The sequence below is a fragment of the Moschus berezovskii genome, chromosome Y (assembly GCF_049115385.1).
Source record: "Moschus berezovskii isolate FMDL1 chromosome Y, NW_MosBer_1.0, whole genome shotgun sequence".
NCBI lineage: Eukaryota > Metazoa > Chordata > Mammalia > Artiodactyla > Moschidae > Moschus > Moschus berezovskii.
In genome coordinates, this window is record NC_142489.1 from 7,686,039 (window position 1) to 7,707,931 (window position 21,893).

A 21,893-nucleotide genomic window follows, 5' to 3' on the forward strand; every position below is an offset into this window, starting at 1 on the left:
CTTAGAACCACATGCTCTCTCTGTGCCCACGGGGAGCAGTGAATGGTAGTCAAGTGTATTCAATCATGTTTTGAGAGTCACTGCCTCGAGATAAGGTGTGAGACCCCTCAGGACATCAGGGATGGTTCATCCATGGCTGCTCCCTGGGGGACAGCAGATAAGGTGTGAGACCCCTCAGGTCACCAGAGGTGGTTTACCAATGGCTGCTCCCTGACTGACAGCAGATAAGGTGAGACCCCTCAGGATGTCAGAGTTGGTTTATCCCATGGCTGCTCCCAGCAGATAAGGTGTGAGGCCCCTCAGGGCCTCTGGGATGGTTCATCCATGGCTGCTCCCAGCAAATAAGGTGTGAGACCCCTCAGGACGTCAGGGATGGTTCATCCATGGCTGCTCCCTGACTGACAGCACATAAGGTGAGACCCCTCAGGACATCAGAGTTGGTTTATCCCATGGCTGCTCCCAGCAGATAAGGTGTGAGGCCCCTCAGGGCCTCTGGGATGGTTTATCCCTTGCTTCTCCCTAATTGGGGGAATGGTGCTAAATTCTCCATTGCAGGACCACTTTTCAGCCCTCAAGTGAAAAGAATGCCTCTTCGACACAGGGCCGTTATGCCATTATCCTATTTTACGTAAGCAGTTAAATGAAGCATTTTAGAGAATTAACTAGCAACCAACCGTGAAGCCGTGCCATCCGTTGGCAAACACCTCAGTCACCGTTTCTGCCATCAGCTCAGTCTCCCGTTTTCTGGTTAACCAGACACCACTGAATAGTGGCCCTCCCCTGACTTACATCTGAAATTGCACGTTTGCACTGTAGGTCAGAGGAAGGTCTCAGTAACTTCCTTGGAAGGTGACTCGAGTCACTCTGATGGCCTTTCAAACAAGCTGTGAAAAGTCACTGCATTAACATCTCCAAGGATGATCTCAGCCATGTTCCATGTGGACCCCGGGAGCAAAAATAGCTCCTGCCTGAATAAACTCCAGATCCTTCAGACTAACATCCAAGGCCACGCATCAGTCTCACCTTGCTACCGCAAGTGATGTCTCTACCTGAAGTTCTGGACTCCGGTCAGAAGATGGGGCTATTCCTCCAAGCCAGGTCCCTATTTCTTGGTCTTCTCCATCACCGACGTTAGTGAGTTTATGAAATCCCAAAGTATCCTAAACACATGCCACTAACAGCCACAAGAGTAAACTGGAGCAGTGATCAAGCCCAAGTAACTCTGCATCTCCAAGACGATGTTTCTCAGATGAGACACCTGGCCCAGTAATTTTAGAAAATGGAATTTACAGCATCAAAAACCACACAACGCTTTTCCCTGATATACTGATTATAGTTAAAATAGATACAGAAGACAAAATAAATTCCCTCAGATAAACACTTTCAATATGTAGAAGTAAGGCAATTTCCCTAAGTGAATAAACAACAACAAAAAGTCTTACATTTAAAAAAAAAAAAAGCATTCAACATTTCAAGCGCTCAACGTTTTCAATCCTAGCACAGATTCTGGTTAAAGTACCCATTTGGCGCAAGTATTTCTCTACCATCTCATGGCATTAATTAATTTCCTCTACCTTTTTCTTTCTTTTTCTTTTTTATAACCATGAGAGAGAATTCATCTCAGAGCCTTTGGCAGGCGAGAACAGCTAATGAGAGTTTAATGGCTTTATTTGGATTTTTCAGTTTTCTTTAATGGCTCCGTTAAATAGATGATGAATGATCCTAGCTCTCCATTAAACAAAGTCATGTAAAAACATTTTTTTTCCTCCAAAACATGTAAGACAAATAGAAAGTGAGTGGCTCTCACAAAGGTCACGATGTTGTGTTTAGATACTATGGAGTTACGATGGATTAGGGTGTTGCCTTCGGAGAAGGCAATGGCAAGCCACTCCAGTACTCTTGCCTAGAAAATCCCATGGACGGAGGAGCCTGATAGGCTGCAGTCCATGGGGTCGCACAGAGTCGGACACGACTGAAGTGACTTAGTAGCAGGGTGTTGCCATCATGGATGGGCATGGCCACAGTGCATGGAATGTTTGTGTATGCTCTTTGCTTCAAAAGTTGCCAACAGTATCTGAGTTCCCTGATATAACTGGGCATTTATCCTGCCTTTAAAAGGGGTTATGCACAGAAGTGCATCCCCATCAAATTAAGACGTGCTTAAGCCTCAACCGCCAGGTCCCCACAGGGTGATGTTATTGCAAACAGGGTCATTGCAGATGGGCCCTCAGCCAAGGGAAAACAAGGTTCTACCAGGACTTCCACTGGTTAGGACTCTGTGTTTCCACTGCAGAGGCCCCAGGTTCGATCCCTGGTCAGAGAACTAAGATTCTGCAAGCCAAGGGGTATGTCCAAAATTGAATAAAAAAAAAAAAAAAAAAAGATGAGGTCATACTGGATCAGGGATGGACTTCTAAACCCATATGATTGGTGGCCTGAAAAGAAGGTGGCCATAATAATAATAATAAAAAAAGGATAAAACAATGGCATCTGTGGCAATGTGGGGCATGGACCTACATGGAGGTCATCGCACGAAGTGAAGTAAGTCACAAAAAGAAAGATAAATGCCATGTGATATCAGTTATATGTGGAATCTAAAATATGACACGAATGAATGTAACTAGGAAACAGACTCACAGACATAAAGGGACAGACACGGGGTTGCCAAAGGGGAGGGAAAGTGGGGAAGAGGATGGGGTACGAGTTTGGGATTAGCAGATACAAACCATTACATACAGGATGGATAACGCAGAGTTTAGGGAACCATAGTTAATATTCCGTGATAAACCAGAAGAAGGGTTTCCCTGCTGTCTCGTCAGGAAAGAATCTGCCTGCTGATACAGGAGATGTGGGTTTGATCCCTGGGTTGGGAAGATCCCCTGGAGGAGGAAACGGCCACCCACTCCAGTAGTATTCCTGCCTGGAGAATCCCATGGACAGAGGAACCTGGCGAACTACAGTCCATGGGGTCGTAAAAGAGTCAGACATGACTGAAGAGATTTAGCATACAGAAGATAATGTTCAGCACTTCTCTCAACTGAAAAAATAGCTACACTTGTCCTAAATGAGGAGGGCACGGGTACCCACGCCAGTGCTCTTGCCTGGAGAATCTCAGGGACAGAGGACCCTGGCGGGCTACGATTCATAGACTTGCAAAGTATTGGACATGGATGAGCAACTAAACAGCAAGAGAAGGAAAAATAGAACGAAAACCCATGCGTGTATGTAATTGAATGACTTTGTTGTACAGCAGAAATAAACACAACATTGCAAATACACCTTATTTCAATAAAAAGAAGAAGTTGGCCACGTGAAGACAGACATGCTGGGAGAGGCCCATGTGATGAGAGGCCCAGAGCTTGGAGAGATGTAGCTTTAGGTCAGGCTGAACCAAACAGTGTCAGCAAACCTCCAGGAGCTAAGAATCATCACAGAAACATCCTCCGACAAGTCTCGGACGGAGGTCAACCAGCCCCACCTTCGGCGTGGACGTCAAGCCTTGAGAACTGTGCGACGGTATACTTAGAGTTGTTGGAAGGCAAACAGTTTTTGGGAATGTGTGGCAGCAGCCCCAGGGATCTAATAAACAAGGCTACGTAAAAACATTGACATTTGCTGACTTGACTCAAATCATCTCCCGTGGAAGACAGATCCTCGTGGTGACAGACGAGCACCTCTATCTGCGAAAGCTGTGGCCTTCCTGGTTCCCCTGCTGTCTTCCTTAGACCTGACTCGTAAAATGGGAGCGCTTGAGGCGGGCCTTCACACACAACCGTTTGCTGCTCAGGAAAAAAACTCAAATCCTTTCCTAGGAACTTAAAACTGAGAAACCACTTCCCACCAGAGAAAACTTGGAAACTCGGAAAAGAAGGATGGGCTTCTTAGGTGACTCAGAGGGCAAAGAATCTGCCTGCAACGCAGGAGACGTGGGTTCTGTCCCTGGGTCGGGAAGATCCCCTGGAGGAGGGCCTGGCAACCCACTCCTGTATTCTTGCCCGGAGAATCCCATGGACAGAGGAGCCTGGTGGGTTATGGTCCACGTGGTCCCAAAATCTAACCCTCTGAATGGAAATCTACTCCAGTATTCCTGCCTGGAGAATCCCATGGACAGAGAAGCCTGGTGGGCTATGGTCCACAAGGTCCCAAAATCTGCTAGCCCTCTGAATGGCAACCCACTCCAGTATTCTTGCCTGGAGAATCCCATGGACAGAGGAGCCTGGTGGGTTATGGTCCACGTGGTCCCAAAATCTAACCCTCTGAATGGCAACCCACTCCAGTATTCTTGCCTGGAGAATCCCATGGACAGAGAAGCCTGGTGGGCTATGGTCCACAAGGTCCCAAAATCTGCTAGCCCTCTGCAACTCCCCTCAACCCTTCACCAGGGCTGGGTGAGGCTGCAGTATGGGGGTCTAATTCCGCTCCTAACCCACCCCCACCGTTACCCCACTGCCGGTGGAAGATTTAGCATCTTCGTTTTAAATTCAGAACTAGGAGCTCAAGGTTAATGACAGAAGTACACACAGGTGGAACACAAGGATACCTCATTATTTCCCACAATTAAGTCACTCGGCAAGAGAGAAAATGAGAAGATTCCGTGATACTGGGGGCTGCTTGAGAGGTCGGGGAGTGTTTCATCTCACTGTCTGCAGAGAATCTGCTCCAGGGAACGTGGGTGGACCCCACTGCATGTGTAACTCTTGTTTATTTTCTGCTACATCTAGCCAATGAGCTTTCTATATATGTACGTAGAGAGAGATATACAGGTAAATCTAGGCAAATATATGAAATTTACATAGAGTAATGAAATTAAAGTGTATGTACTCTGCTGTGCTAAGTCACTTCAGTCGTGTCCGACTCTTTGTGACCTCCAAGGACTGTAGCCCGCCAGACTTCTCGGTCATGGGGTTTTCCAGGCAAGAATACTGGAGTGGGTTGCCATTTCCTCCCCCAGTGTAACCACCTAGGAGTAGTTAAAAAGCATTTCAAGTATCTAACCCGGGGATGGTTATTCAGCCTTTGAAAAACTGGTCAGTCCACAAATCCAGAAGTGGCTACCAAAAGCCTGTCAAATATCAGCTCTCCCAACAGACATTAGCACTAGCGAGTTTGGAAACCAACATAAAGGAGTATTAAAGTGTATATTTTTATATAAATGAAATAAATATATTTGCAAATATATGTGTATATCTATATAAAAATGTATAAATATTTATACATTATAAATAAATTTATAAATATTTTATATAAATAAAATATATTTGTAAACATGTATAAATAAATCCCATAACTCATATGGAGAAATGTTATGTGAGTATACACACATATATGTGTCTGTGTGTATATATAAATCCTATATATATACACAAACAGGATTTCTGTACACTTAATGAGATAAGTGGTGGCTCAGACATTGCAGGTCTCCACCTGCAATGCGGGAGACCTGAGTTTGATCCATGGTTTGGAAAGATCTCCAAGAGAAGGGAACGGCTACCCACTCCAGTATTCTGGCCTGGAGAATCCCATGGACACGGGAGCCTGGCAGGTTACAGTCAATGGGTTTGCAAAGAGTTGGATACGACTGAGCGACTTTCCCTATAGCCACCCTTATATGTGCTAATGCATATATAATATATAGCTATGCGATATACACAAACAGTATTTCTATATATTCATTATCAGATTTATTTCACTCCTTGGCTACGCAGTAAAGACAATTTCCCTGGGGCACATGTACTTTGATAACCTTGTTATTGACCAAACAACTCAAGATCCTGTGTAGATTGGAAACTCCAGGTTGGTGTTCGATCAAGTAGCCAAGTATGTCCAAATCTCCGACAAGACAAGGCCCTAACTGGATTTAAAACTCCAACTCAACTTTGAACGGAACAAGCAAGTATGTCTAAATCCCGAATAAAACAGGGTCGTACCTACCTTTGAAACTCCAACTCAGCTCTGAGCGGAATAGCCAAGTGTGTCTACAGCCCTCACCAGACAAGGTCCAAACCGAGGTTTGAAACTCCAGCTTGATGTTCAACAGAATAGCTCAGAATGTTTAACTACTATCCCAGCATGGACCAAATGGAGAATTTTCAACATGGCAGGGAACACCACAGTAAAAAAACAAATCTGGCTTCACAGAGAAGGACTCAGGGGTAAAGAAGAACCGACGTCTCCCTCTATGTTGGAGGCAGGGTGGTGGAAATGACTGTTCTCATTACTGGGTGGGCAGGTGCGTGTGTGCCTGTGGACCGTTGCCAAGCTAGTTACAGAAAACGCACTGCTTAAGGAGGAACCCGGCAGGCAATAGCGTGATGGTGGGGGAGAACCTACCCGGTTTTGGCGAAGTTGGTCCAGTACGTCATGACCACCGCGCTGAGCATCACGTCGTTCTTGGAGAAGTTGCAGCTGAAGAGCTCGGTGGGACCGATCATGGGGATGCCGAAGACGTAAGGGACCTCGTCGCCGTGGGCCGAGTCCGCCCAGCTGGGCTTCATCTCGCTTTGGCAGTGGTGGTAGAAGGCGTAGAAGTAGGTGGGTGAGCCGTACTGGGCGTGCAGGTCTGCGGTGGCCACGGCAGGGGCCACCCACTGGTGGTCCGTGAACAGAGCCACCAGGGTCTTGCGGCGCGTCTCCGGGTTCTCCTTGTCTGCCCAGTCCGTATACATGAACTTGATGGTCTCCCGCAGGGTGTCCTTGCCCTCCGGGTAGCCGTACAGGTTGTCCACGAAGTTGGACACGGAGAAGTCAAAGTCATTGGGCGTCACGCCGTCTTCGTGGTCCACGATGCCGTCCACGAACTTGAGCCCCTCGCCCTGGTTGACGCCCAGCATGATGTCGTAGTTGAGGAACTCGCCCTGCTCCATGAGGATCTGGGGGTCGTCGGGGATGACGTCCCCGTCGATGACGGGCCCGAAGGAGATGTGGTAGGTGGCCGGCGTGATGGTCTGCTGGATGAGCTCCCGGTAATTCTTGTTCCGCAGGCACTCCACCATGTCCGTGGTGTCCAGCATGTTGCAGCCTACTTTGTCTGCCAGGATCCGAGTGTACTTGGCAGGCTGGTAGTTGACGGCCCAGCTCGACAAGGCGGTCCCGCTCTGGATGATGGCCTTCTGGAAGAGACCTGCAGGGGCGAAATGGCGGACACGCGGATGACAAACCCGAGAGACAGAAGGGCAGCCTTCCACCTGGCAAAGAGGGCTCTGACTGTCCCGCGGGGGCACGTGAGTTTCTGGATGCGGGAGCACTGCAGCCCTTTCAGCATCTCTCTCTCTGCCATATCTCTCTGGTTCTTGGGCCCTCCCCTTCCCCTCTCGCTGGACTTGAAGGATGCTCTCTCGCACACACACCAGTATTTAGGAAAAGGAAACTGCCTTTACACCCTGGCGGCAGTGGTCATAAAAGATACAATCGCTCTCCTCTTCCCGGACTGGGTACAATACGGCTCCATCCTTAGATGTAAATAAAGCTTCGCAGAGTGATCACAGCCCCTCCATCCCCTAAAACATGCTTTGTGGTCATAAGAGGCCAAAGGCTGTTTTGCCTTATTGGCAAAACCGGGTACCACTTTATTGGGCGGAAGGGATGGGTGAATTCCATCGACATCAGGTTCAGAGCATAACATTCTGGAATGCGTTTTTATTTCCACGCTCCATACACTGAACGTGCTAAAAAAAAATTGCAATTAAAATAAATCCTACATTATCTATTCCTGAAGAAACCTTCACTCAAATGCCCCCACTAAAACATACTTTCTTTTCTAAAAAAAAAAAGAAAAAAGAAAAAATCATTAATCCCAAAATGGCATCCATTCAAAACCCAGACTTTGGTATAACTTATCCTGCTATGTTTTAAACGTCATTTGTTGAGAAACGGTTTAAAAACTTTTAGGCTGTTTTACAAGTAAAATTCTGTGTAGCTTAAAATTTACCATCTGATCAGTCTAGTACGTGAATGTCCAGAGATAAACAAAAGGTTTTTTTTTTTTTAATTTTTTTTTTTTTGATGTGGACCGTTTTTAAGGAAAGTGTTAGTCACTCAGTCGTGTCCAACTCTCTGAGATCCCATGGACTGTAGTCTGCCACGCTCCTCTGTCCATGGGATTCTCCAGGCAAGAATTCTAGAGTGGGTTGCCATTGCCTTCTCCAGGGGATCTTCCCAAGCCAGGGATCAAACCTGGGTCTCCTACATTGCAGGGGGATTCTTTATTGTCTGAGTCACTGGGGAAAGTCTTGGTTGAATTTCTCACAGTATTGCTTCTGTTTTCTGTCTTTCTGTGAGACATGTGGGAACGTAGTTCCCTGATCAGATATAAAACTCACATCCCCTGCATTGGAAGGAGAAGTTTTAATGGCTCGACCAAGTCTCCGGTGAAGTCTACTTTTCACTACTCCAATACAAGAGATGAAGGGCTATAAGATCACGGTATTCTGTTCCTTATCTCTTCCTGTCTTTGCCCTGAACCCCCGCAGGATCTAGTCCCAGGGCCTCACGAGTTGCTGGGAGAATAAAGCATTCAGCCTGGAGTCCACCAGCTCTTGTCTTCTCCGTGTTTAAGGTCCTACGTGCAACTAAGGATGAAGGAAATATCACTGCCATTGGGAAAATGTGATTCTAAAGACTGGAGGGCTGCCCACACAAGATTGAAATGTGAAACAAATCTGACTTTGTCCCACACACCATCAAGCTCATTTGATGGCCAATTTCCCAACATTTATCATTCCACTGGAAATGGGCAACTATTGACTTGTGTGTTTGCTTCTCAGCATAAATGTCTTAAAGCAAGGGGTCCTTGACCTCCGGGATCTAACGCCTGATGATCTGAGGTGGATCTGATGCAATTAAAAGTAGGAATAAAATACACTATAAATGTAATGAATGATTAATTCTGAAACCATCCCCCAGCCCCTGGTCCTTGGAAAGACTGTCTTCCACAGAACCTGGTGCCAAAATAGGTTGGGGGACCACTGCTTTAAAGCACCTCAGGGAAACAAGGTCCATATTTGACCTAATAAAGACAATCATAAATCAAGACAACCAGAATCAGGAAAAATGCTGCTGGAAGGAATGCATACTTTTTTTTTTTTCTCTCTGTCTCACAACTGTTGGCCGTGACTGAGATAGCCGTGTACATATATATATTTGTTTGTCCAGGAAGCAATATAACCTGTGATAAAGCTGAAAAAATGGAAGAAAATATCCCCTATATTTCATACTATAAAATGGGAGTTACGTTAATATTTTTAGTATCACTCCTTGGTGTTTTTCACGCCGCTGGTCTGGACATAGTTTTCATAGCTGTTCCGTCACTAAGTCAGGTGTGACTCTTTGCCACCCCACGGACTGCAGCACGCCAGGCTTCCCTGTCCTTCACTGTGTCCCATAGTTTGCTCAAATTCATGTTCATTGAGTCGGTGATGCCATGCAACCCTCTGATTCTCTGCCACCCGCTTCAGTCTTTCTGAGCAAACAGAGTCTTTTCCAATTGTGCCTAACACCTGGATAGTATACTGGATGTCATAATTAAGAAACTCTCCCTGCTCCATCAGGGTCTGAGAAGTGCCTGGAATGGCATCCTTGTCCACAACAGGGTCAAGGGAAACGTGGTACCCCATCAAGATGATGGTTTGCTGAATGACCCCTTCACACTGGGTGTGCTGGTCTAATGCGTATGTGAACCACAGTTCTCGAACCAAATGATCATTGCTTTGAGTAAATGTACATGTTTCTTATAACGTTCTTATCTTTTCAGTCTTGTAGGTTTCTATTTCATTCCTTGCTACGAGAATGCTGTGGTGGACATTTGCATGAGAATACCCTTTTCCCCTTCTGTACCTTGATTTCATTAAGCGCTGCCACTAGAAGTGGAATTCCAAGGTCAGCAGTCTGGGTATGTTTTGACTGGGAAGTCTTGATTCTGTAGTGCTGGACTGTAACTGCAGAGCTGCTTTGTAGAAATGACCCATGCAAGGCACTACCATAATCGCTTCGGATCTATCGATTTAAGTAATTAACACTCTTCCTCCATTAGTTTTGGCTGACATGTGTTTGATTACTACTCAAGTTGGACCTGACTATTTTGTAAATGGAGAACTGTGATGAGAGCCACTGACAAATGGGAAAGTATCATTATCTTCTGAAATGGTATAGGAATTGTTATCACTAATGATCTAACGTACTCATTTTATTTTCCCTTTTTGAATAAAGGGTTAACATAAGCGTAAGCACTTTCACTTTTTACTTTCACGCGTTTGAGTAGGAAATGGCAACCCACTCCAGTGTTCTTGCCTGGAGAATCCCAGGGACGGGGGAGCCTGGTGGGCTGCCATCTATGGGGGTCGCACAGAGTCGGACACGACTGAAGCGACTTAGCAGCAGCAGCAGCAAGCCTTTCATTCAGCTCCTCCACAGTCACTTTTAAATAAAGAGTCAAGAAATTCAGATTTCATTTGTTTGACTTAGTATGAATAGAATGCTAGAATTCTAAGTAAAAAAAAAAAAAACAGATAAGCAACAAATCACAGAGTTTTACCGTATAGTGCTGTAGTCAATATGTTGTAATAACCTATAATGGAAAATGATGCATGTATACACATTTGTGTATACATATACATATGTCTGTGTGTGTATATGTATACTTGAATCACCTTGCTGTGGACCTGTACATTGTAAGTCAACTATACTTCAATAATGGCGAAGGAAATGGCAACCCACTCCAGTACTCTTGCCTGGAAAATCCCATGGACGGGGGAGCGTAGTAGGGCTACAGTCCATGGGGTCGCAAAGAGTCGGACACGACTGAGCAACTTCACTTCATACTTCAATAAAATATATATATTAAGAAAAAAAAAGAAATTCAGATTTCAGAAGACTTAAAAATCATTGTCAATCACACATTGCTAATGAAACCATCAATGCAGAAACTTGGCCACAACACTGCAGGTAGAGAAAAAAAAAAAAAGATTCTTGCTGTCTCACAGCACAATTATATCTCTCCCTCTTTTTTAGCACATTTATATGGTACATTTTTTTTCTTTAAAGAAGTTTTATTGGAGTACGCTTGATGTGCAGTGTTGCATCAGTTTCAAGTGTCCAGCAAAGCGAATCAGTTATACATATACATATGTCCGCTCTTTTTTAGACTTTTCCCACGTAGGTCGCTACAGAGTATTAAGTAGGGTTCCCGGTGCTATACAGTAGGTTGTTAACTAGTTACCCATTTTATTTAGAGTAGTGTGTGGTGGATGTCAATTCCAGTCTCCCAATTTACTCCAATCCCCCTATATCTGTAAACACATGTCTTTATAAAGAAAGATACATACTTGTAAAGAAAGCTAGTAGTCAATGCAGGAGACATAAGAGAGTCGGGTTTTACCCCTGGGTCGTGAAGATCCCCTGGAGGAGGAAATGGCAACCCACACTAGTATTCTTGCCTGGGAAATCCCATGAACAGAGGAGCCAGGCGGGTCAAAGTCCATAAGGTCGCAAAAGAATCGGACAAGACCTAGCAATTGAACAGCACATATTTTTAAAGAAAGATACATATTTTTAAAGAGAAATGCATATCTTTAAAGATAGTGCTAGACTCTTTAAAGAATAGTAATTCCTTTCAAGTTCAGGTGGTTTTGATATACACAGTTCAAATAGATACGGTGAAATTTTTAAACCAACAAATGTACACAGGAGGAAATATAACACGACCTTGAAGATTCAGATTATGATTGTCAATGTTCACCTGAACTTGCAAAAGTTATCCCAGGGCTACACTTCTTTATTTTGTTGTTCTTTATGCTCTGTTTATGAAGGGAGTGTCAGGAGGTTATTACACGGCTTCCAGACCTCCTGCATCCAACCCCTGTTCATTTCTATTTTAAAAATCTCTTATCTGTCCATCAACAAAGGACCAGAGGGAATCACCTTGAGTTAAGTTCGCAACAAAGACCTGAGTTGATAAGCATATGGCTGCAAATCGTGTTTATGATGAAACCTATGAATCTGCAGCCATCATCCATGTACTAAACTCCCTCTCACACTTCTTCTTACGAGTTGAAAACTAAAATGAATAACAGTTGACCAAAGAAACTCAGATAGGCAAACACAGGGTGCAAGCATTTCTACAGAAGTCATTTTCCTCCAGTGATAGTAAGCAATGGCTATTGGTCATATGTCTTAAGTGAAAAAAAAAAAAATCTTGTTAAAATTGTTAATAATAGTATTTGTAGTTTTTGGATCTCGAAGCTGTGGCCGACTCTTTGCAACCCCATGAGCTGTAACCCACCAGGCTCCACCGTTCCTGGGATTCTCCAGGATTCTCTGGAGTGCGTTGCCATGCCCTCCTCCAGAGGATCTTCCCGACCCAAAGCTGGGTTCCTGCTTTGGCAGGCAGATTCGTTACCACTGAGCCATCAGGAAAGCCCGTACTGCATGTTTAAAAGTTGCCAAGAGAGTGGATCTTAAAATTCTGATGAGAAGGAAAAACAGTTTTTAACTCAATGGTGATGAAAGTTAACTGGACTTCTGGTGGTGATTGCTTTGCAGCTCATACGAAGACTGAATTCTTACCTTATTCACTTGAAAGTAACCACTATTTTAAACGTACGTAATCAAATATATATAATGCAAGTGCAAGTGTCCGTCACTCAATCATTTCCGATTCGTTGGAACTCCCTAGAGTCCAGGATTCTCTGTCCATGGGATTTCTCAGGAAAGAATACTGGAGTGGGTTGCCATTTCCTTCCCCAGGAAATATATCTAATGGAATATGTCAATTATACCTCAGTTAGAAAAATCAGAAAGCAAGCCAGGTTAGAAGAGAATGTGGATATGTGTCATTTGGGGCATTTTCTTCTTTTTTTTAAAATTAATTAATTTATTTGGCAGTATGGTCTTCTCTGGTGGCTCAGTCGTTAAAGAATCTGCCTGCAATGCAAGAGACCAGGGTTTGATCCCTGGGTGGGGAAGATCCCCTGGAGAATGAAATGACAACCCATTCCAGTATCCTTGCCTGGAGAATCACAAGGAAAGAGGAGCCTGGTGGGCTACAGTCCATGGGGTTGCAAAGAATGGGACACGACTGAGCGACTAACACCTTTTCACTTCACTGGGTCTTGGTTGCGGCATGCTGGATCTAGTTTTGAAATCCTGGGCTTCCTGCAATGCTTGTGTGGCGCTTTAACCACTGGGCCACCAGGGAAGTCCTTTGGGGCATTTTCTGTGGAGGTACCACGGTCCCGCCTGCATGTGTCTTGGATAAGAACTCCAAAGGTATATATATATATATATGTCCCCACCCACAACTTCCCTGGTGGCTCAGATGGTAAAGCATTGAGACTCCGGTTCAATCCCTGGGTCAGGAAGATCCCCTGGAGAAAGAAACGGCAACCCACTGCAGTATGCTTGCTTGGAGAATCCCATGGATGGAGGAGCCTGGTAGGCAGTCCATGGGGTCGCAAAGAGCTGGAGACGACTGAGCACTTTCCATCACTTTCACCCCTGTAATCTCCTATAACAGCCGATCCCCCTAGGTTATCGCAGAACACTGTGCTGAGTTCCCCGTGTCACCCGGCAAATTCCTCCTGGCTGTCTATTTTACATATGGTCATGTACATGCCACAGAGGACGAGATGGCTGGGTGGCTTCCCCGACTCAAGGGACATGAGTTTGAGTAAACTCTGGGAGTTGGTGATGGACAGGGAAGCCCGGCGTGCTGCAGTCCAGGGGGTCGCAAAGAGTCGGACGCAACCTGGTGACAAAATAGCAACTACAGCAAGGAGTCTGTAGGATCCCATGCTTCCATGCTACCCCACACAGTACACTTGGGGCCGACTCATGCTGATGCATGGCAGGGGCCAACGCAATAAAAAAAAAAAAAAAAGAAAAAAGTGCCAAAAAAAAAAAAACCCAAAATATGTGCGACAGATCAGAATCAAAGGGTAGGACAGAAGGCCAACTTGAGAATTTCTTTGGAAAAATCACCGCTTTCCATTATTTTAATTATATATTATATATATATATAACTGGAGAAGGAAATGCAACCCACTCCAGTATTCTTGCCTAGAGAATCCCATGGACAGGTGGGCGGTGGTCCATATGGTCGCACGGAGTCAGACAAGACTGAAGTGACTTAAAAGCATCAGCGTATATATATATAAAATAAAATGACATCAATATTTTAAAAAAGATCTCTATGGAGTTCACAGAGGGGTTCAGCACTTGGTCCCAGGGGGTCCCCTGCCCAGCGTGGGGGATGCCCTTCTTACCTTCTGAATAGTGAGACAAGGTCAAGAGGCTGACGCAGGAGGCGCCCGCGCCCGAGCCGAAGATGGTGACTCTCTTGGGGTCCCCACCGAAGGCCCCGACATTCTCCTCAATCCAGCGTAAGGCTTGGATCTGATCCAGGAGCCCGTAGTTTCCTTTGGCCGCCTGATCGCCGGTGCTTAGAAACCCTGCAGAGGAACACAGGAGATTTTGGGGTCGTCACCTACAGAACAGACGGCCACAGCGTCGCTGCTACTTGGAAGGACATTTCATGGGTCACTTTGTTCCTTGTTTGCTTTTTCTCCATATATATAGAAGCGATAGAGTAGCACCTTTTCATGGCAGAAACGGTTATATGATATAAACAATAGTTACAATGGTTTTTCTTCCTTTTGAAAAGAAAGTGAAAGTCGAACAGTCATGTCCAACTCTTTTCGACCCCATGGACTACACAGTCCACGGAATTCTCCAGGCCAGAATACTGGAGTGGGTTGCCATTCCTTCTCCAGGGGATCTTCCCAACCCAGGGATCCAACCCAGGTCTCCTGCATTGCAGGCGGGTTCTTTACCAACTGAGCCACCACAAAAGTCCTGTTTCTTTTGACAAGATAATGAAATGGCTCACTGGGGCTTTGTATGGGGTTAACATACAAGGCAAAATGAAACTAAAGTATTCACAATACATGGCAATATTGGAAGCCTATACATCTTATTGGCTAGCGGTAAAGAGTCCGCCAGCAATGTAAGAGATGCTGATTCAATCTCTAGGTTAGGAAGACCTCCTGGAAAAGGAAATAGTAACCCACACCAGTATTCTTGCCTGAGAAATCGCAAGGGCAGAGGAGCCTGGCGGGCTACAGTCCCTGAGTTCGCAAAGAGTCAGACACGACTTAGTGATTAAACATTCATTTTACTAGATTCAAGTCATTACTCCTGTGTGTATCTAGGTTTTCCTTGGAAAAACAAAAAAAAACTTGGGGAAAAAGAAAAACAAACTAATTTTTCAGGGAAAAAAGTCTGTGTGGCATCAGTGTATAAGATTGTTGCATTGTGTATAAAAGTGTGTATAAGACTGTGTGCCCTCTGTATAAAAACAGTATAGGTTACCTTTTGCCCATTGACTTCCTCATTAACATTTTATTTAACTCCATTCAACTCACAAATGTCAAAGGAAATTAGAACCATCAAGACATGCCACTCTTAAATAGTTTGGAATGCATCTCTCTTTTTCTATATTGAAAAAGATATTACAGTTACATGCAGAAACTTACAATTTTTTAATCTCAGCCAAAAGGCAATGCATATTCAAATCTCCCCAACTGTCCCCCCAAAATAGCATGGACTGCGATACTTTCTTTTATAAACTAGGAGGATTTTAGGTTTTAGTTTTAATTTTAAAACCTGTAAGCTAAGGAATCAAACCCTAAATGCCACCTTAAAAGCTGCAAAGAAGACCATCTGGGCATTCACTGTGGCAAAGTGATTTTTTTTTTTTTTCTTATTTTTGAGATCACATGCCCTTTTGGGTTCACACTGCAGAAATATCCTGACCTGGAACCTCTGCTTTCTTCTGATGCTTGAAGTCTTCCTGTGGGACAGACAGATGCTCTCTTGCTCAGATTTAAAACTATGAATATTTTATGAAGCGTCCGCCGAGCTTAAATACTAGCACAAACTCTAATCCAACTTTACATGCAAATCGGTCTTGAGTAAGACTTCTGGGGGGAAAGAAAAGAGTCAAAAAGTTTTTTTTTCCCCCTACTTCCCACTTTTACATGACCCGACACAAAAATCCCAATATATTTCCTCTGGGTGGCTGTTCTTCTTTCACTAAGTTGTGACCAACTCTTTGCGACCCATGGACTGTAGCACACCAGGCTTGCCTGTCCTTCACTGTCTTCCAGAGTTTGCCCAAGTCACGTCCATCGAGTCAGTAATGCCATGCAACCATCTCATCCTCTGTCACCCCCTTCTCCTCCTGCTCTCAATCTTTCCCAGCATCAGGGTCTTTTCCAGTGAGTCAGCCCTTCACATCAGGTGGCCAAAGGATTGGAGCTTCAGCTTCAGCATCAGTCCTTCCAATGAATATTCAGGGTTGCTTTCCTTTAGGGACTGACTGGATTGATCTGCTTGCTATCCAAGGACTCTAAAGGGTCTTTTCCCACTCTGCAGTTCAAAAGCATCAATTCTCCAGCGTTCAGCCTTCTTTATGGTCCAACTCTCACATCTGTACATGACTACTGGAAAAAAGCATAGCTTTGACTACATGGAGCTTTGTTGGCAAAGTGGTATCTCTGCTTTTCCATACGCTGTTGAAGTTTGTCATAGCTTTCCTTCTGAGCAAGCATCTTCTAATTTCATGGCTGCAGTCACCATCCCCAGTGATTTGAGATCCCAAGAAGAGAAAATCTGTCATTGCTTCCACTTTCTCCCCTTTATTTTCCTCTTTATTGCAAGGGTTATGAGAGTCACATATTTCAGGGACTGCTTATTAAATAAGCATGGCCGGTAAGCACAGTGTTTACATGAAGACAGCCTCTTTGGGACTGAAAATAACAGAAATGAGAACCAATGCCTTCAAAGACCTCCTTAAGAAAACCTGGAGGGCTTCCCAGGTGGTTCAGTGGTTAAGAGTTCTCCTGACAAGCAGGAGACTTGGGTTTGATCCCTGGGACTGAAGATCGCCTGGAGAAGGGAAGGACAGCCCAACGCACTCCAGTATTCTTATCAGGGATCTCCCCCTGGACAGAGGAGCCTGGCGCGCTACCATCTATGCGGTCCCAAAGAGTCAGACATGACCGAGCAACTGAGCACACAAGCTAAGCCGGCAGCAATCCAAGAAATCCTCAGAGTACCAGCTTCTCAAAACCTAGAACAAAATCATAAAGGATGAGATGTTTCACCAACTGAGGAATGAGGTTACCTTCCCATAGTTTGCCTGAGTACCTATGAGCCATGGGGTGTGTGAACCAGGAGGGGATTGGGCATGAATGGTCTACTTCAAATAAAAGCAGCAAGAAGGTGGTTGTTTTTTTTTTTGCCATTGTTACTCTGAAATTGCAGTCATCCGGACTCCCAACCTCCTTGCCCAAGTAAATACAAGGATGTCAACTGCCAGGTTGCACTTTCCTGCTGGAGAATGTTCTGGAACCCCCTCCCCACCTGCATCCATCCCTCCTGCATTTGACATGCCTTCTCATAAAATGAATCCCACTTTGCTCGGGGAGGGGAGAAGCCTCTTTCAGCCGGCTTTATGGACGCAACCGGTTGATGATGACGGTTTGGGTACCGGATAATAACCATAAAGAGACAGCCTCTGTCCCTCCATTCCACAAAGAGGCGATTCCCTCCTAAAGGCTCCAGGAATTTTCTGGCAGAACCATTCTGGTTTTAACCCATCCTCCCTCCATCTGCCTCTCCCCTACGCTTCGCTCTCAGGGAATGACCTCCTCACTTATTTTTCTGCAGATGAGCCTGACGATTTGCAACGGATGGTAAACCATGAGTCTTTAGGAAATCAGAGACCCCCCAGACCACAGTGAAACACGACCGTCTCTCCTGCAGAACGTGACTGTCAAATCACCTCTATAATAGGAGGGACCATTAACATTCTGCACCCTGGCAAATCCTCCTTCTAAAAGCATCCCATGGAAAGGTTTGATGCTGGCAAGTCTAACCTCCTTCCAAAAGGTCTGCAGGAAACAGCTTTTCATGTGTCTCTGAACCCCAGCAAAGGTACACGGGGGTTTTTTGAAGCTGGTGTTTCCATAGCGTCTGACATGGAATCTTCATTTACTGCTACAACCAGGGACGGATTTTTCACTCTTTTTTCACCTTTTATTTTGTATTGGAGTATAACTTATTAAATTGGCACCCCACTCCAGTACTCTTGCCTGGAAAATCCCGTGGACAGAGGAGCCTGGTGGGCTGCAGTCCATGGGGTCGCTAAGAGTTGGACATGACTGAGTGACTTCACTTTCACTTTTCACTTTCATGCATTGGGGAAGGAAACGGCAACCCACTCCAGTGTTCCTGCCTGGAGAATCCCAGGGACAGGGGAGCCAGGTGGGCTGCTATCTATGGGGTCGTACGGAGTTGGACACGACTGAAGAGACTTAGTAGCAGCAACAGCATAATCTGTTAAAAGTGTTGCTGATAGTTTCAGGTGGACAGCGAAGGGACTCAGCCATACATATACACGTATCCCTTCTCCCCCAAACTCCCCTCCCATCCAGGCTGCCACATGACATTGAGCAGAGTTCCCTGTGCTGTCCAGCATGTCCCTGTTGGTTCTCCAAGGTAAATACAGCAGTGTGTCCATATCCATCCCAGACTCCCTGAGTATCCCTTCCCCCGATCCTTTCCCCTGGGAGCCATAAGGTTATTAAAGAGCATTGAGCAGAGTTCCCTGTGCTGTCCAGCAGGTCCTTGCTGGTTCTCCATGTTAAACACAGCAGAGTGACCATGTCCATCCCAGACTCCCTGACTATCCCTTCCCCCCATTCCTTCCCCCTGGGAGCCATAAGCTTATTACAGAGTACTGAGCAGAGTCCCCTGTGCTGTCCAGCAGGTCCTTGCTGGTTCTCCATGTTAAATCCAGCAGTGTGTCCATGTCCACCCCACACTCCCTAACTATCCCTTACCCCAACCATTCCGCCACTTGGTTTGTTCTTTTCAGTGCTTCAGAGTTCCCGTTGCAGGACCAGAATGAATGCAAGTGATTTTATATTCCTTATGACAGCATACTGCTTTCCTCGTCTAACCGTCAAAATACAGCATTTGATGGATATGCCTGGTAGTCCAGTTGTTAAGACTTCACCTTCCAAAGCAGGGGGATGGGGGGCAGTGCAGGTTCGAACCCTGGGCGGGGAGGTAAGATCCCACCAGTCTTGTGGCCAAAGAACCAAAACATAAAGCAGAAGTGACACTGTTTCACAAATCAAAGAAAGCCTTTAGCAATGTTTCACATCAAAAATTGTAGAAACAAAACAAAACACATTGCAGTGCTTGATAGAATCCAGACAGACCGTGGGTGGGGGTTTCCTAGCCTGGGATTATGTGAACAACGTGATAGCACCGTGTCAACTGGGGAACAATCACACACTTTACGAAAGCTCGAAGGGTCTGAAGGGTCAGTTTCCCAGATAAGCTAGCAACTTCCCTGACGTGCTAGAGATGAGTTCACAGAAGCCAGTCCCTTGACTAGCCGAACCCGGTGATTTTAAACAAATGGCTCCTTTTCACGGACAAACACTCCTGGCTCCAAATCCTCTAAGCATCTCAGCTGATGAAACGCTGGTTTTTGAGATTTACTGTCTCTGAAGCGGAGCTTGTAAATCAGTAATCCGCCCCACCCCCACCCCCTTTCCAACAACATTAACTGAACAAGCAGAGACGCACAAAAGAAGTCGTTTGAATTTAGACAGATTAGGGACCAGATTGATACTGAGTTTCATTCAAAGCACTGGAAGGAATAAAACACTCACACACACACACACACACACACACGTGCCCGCGCGCGCACGAGATGTGCTAAGTGGCTGGGTGTTTATTTTAAAATGTGATTCATGGAAAAGATGCTTAAAAATCCTAAATCCCATCTGTCATTGCACGTTGAATGAAATGAGTATTGTCTGCATATCGTCTAAATATCGCTCTGGAACAGAAAGTAGAGGGTTGTAGCATGGCTAACCAGGATCTAAGTGTTTCTCATTCAACTGAACTGCAAGAGTTTAAGAGAGTGGTTCCAGAACACACAGGTTTCTGTCCACTTTAAGTTGGCCGTAAGAAGCCCAGTGGGGTCAGATGTACTAATAACTACACTTCAGTTGTTTATACCATGACTTTAATGCCACAGATGATGTAATCCCTTGAGAAATAATTCATTACCTAAGCATGAAAGATTGAGGGCAGGAGGAGAAGGTGACGACAGAGGATGAGATGGTTGGATGGCATCATCAACTCAATGGACACGAGTTTGGGCAAGTTCTGGGAGATGGTGAAGGACAGGGAAGCCTGGTGTGCTGCAGTCCATTGGGTCACAGAGAGTAGGACACGACGGAGCAATTGAACGACAACACAGTGGGCTTTTTTTTTTTTTGGTGATCATTAAACAGAAGATAACGACTAAGTGAACATAGAAGAAACGCATTTACTTTTTCAAGGTGCTTGCATTTGACAGAGAATTTTGTATGTGTACACACAATATTTAATTCAATGGAGTAAAAGCAAACAGGAAATGTGTAAATGAAAACGTTTCAATGAGAAAAGTCACGGTTTGCTTTAGGTCACGTAAATTAGCTGGAACAGAAATCTGTGTAACAAGAATCAGAGCTAAGGTAGAAATACGAAGCAGGACAATAAATGCCCGTTTTTGTTCTTTGATGCTTACAGAACATCATTCACTGGGTGTGCTTGTTATGAAATGAAACTGAAGTTTTCTTCTTTTTTTTTTAAAAAAAATATTTCTTTATTTATTTGGCCATGTGGGGTCTTAGTCAAGGCATGGGGAACCCAGGTCCCTGACCAGGGGTTGAACCTGGCCACCTTGAATTGTTGTTATTGGATTCATTTATGATTTAACAAAAGTGCATAGGTTCTAAAGAATGGAAAAACATTTAAATTCTGTGGGCGGGATAGGCAAAGCTATTTGGATTGTGTCTGATTTTAATTTTCATTTTGCTTAAAAATGGCCCAAGTCGTAACTAATGCTACTTCTATGATATTTCATTGCCATCTCAGTATTGCACAGGGCCAGAGCAATTTCCAGTGTCAGGAGAATAAATCTAAGAGAATGATGATGGACACACGATTTCTACAGCACGTGTTTCAGAACTTTGGGCCCATTACGGTATCAATGGGATTCCCTGCACTGTTTTCATCAAGCATATTCTATCCCTGACTGATAATTTACACTGAGGCTGCACAGATGTCTTAAAGTATTTTAGCTGAAAATATATGGATTCACAAAACTAAAACTCATTAAATTCTGGAAACAAAATACAAAATGATAAAACCCCGTTTGTTATACAACGCTGATCAAAAGGTGAAGATCATTGATAAACACATTTCATGATGATGAGAATTTGGCAACAGCCAGTCTGGAGCCAAATCCCCTTTGAGCCAACAAGATTTTTTTTTCTTAAATCTAAACCCCATCGTTGAATATTTATCCAGATTTGTTGATGAGAAGTCTGAGCGCCAAAAAATAGATGCTTTTGAACTGTGGTGCTGGAGAACACTCTTGAGAGTCCCTTGGGCAACAAGGCGGTCAAACCAATCAATCCTAAAGGAAATCAACCCTGAATATTCTTTGGAAGGACTGATGCTAAAGCTGAAAATCCAATCCTTTGGCCACCTGATGTAAAGAACTGACTCACTGGCAAAGACCCTGATGCTGGAAAAGATTGAAGGTGGGAGGAGAAGGGGACAACAGAGGATAAGATGGTTGGATGGCATCAAAAACTCTACGGACATGACTTTGTGAAAACTCCAGGAGACAGGGAAGGACAGGGAAACCTGGCTTGCTACAGTCCATGGGGTTGCAAAGAGTCAGACACGATTTAGTGACTGAACGGCAACAAACTCAACTGGCTGTCAAATCCTTTTAATTTGATCTCTTGAAGAGCTCATACACTTCA

At 44.8% G+C, this 21,893-nt stretch overlaps 1 protein-coding gene across 2 annotated transcripts in view; it reads right to left on the reverse strand.

The window, feature by feature from the left end:
* LOC129535093 (neuroligin-4, X-linked) overlaps nucleotides 1–21,893 on the reverse strand; it is a 311,526-nt gene that overhangs the window by 6,601 nt on the left and 283,032 nt on the right. For both annotated transcript variants that reach the window (XM_055393690.2, XM_088834362.1), the window contains 2 exons: nucleotides 14,256–14,441; nucleotides 6,331–7,120 (listed from right to left, as the gene is read on the reverse strand). In XM_055393690.2, coding sequence (XP_055249665.1) covers nucleotides 6,331–7,120; nucleotides 14,256–14,441 — 976 coding nt within the window. The remainder of the gene's footprint in view (nucleotides 1–6,330; nucleotides 7,121–14,255; nucleotides 14,442–21,893) is intronic.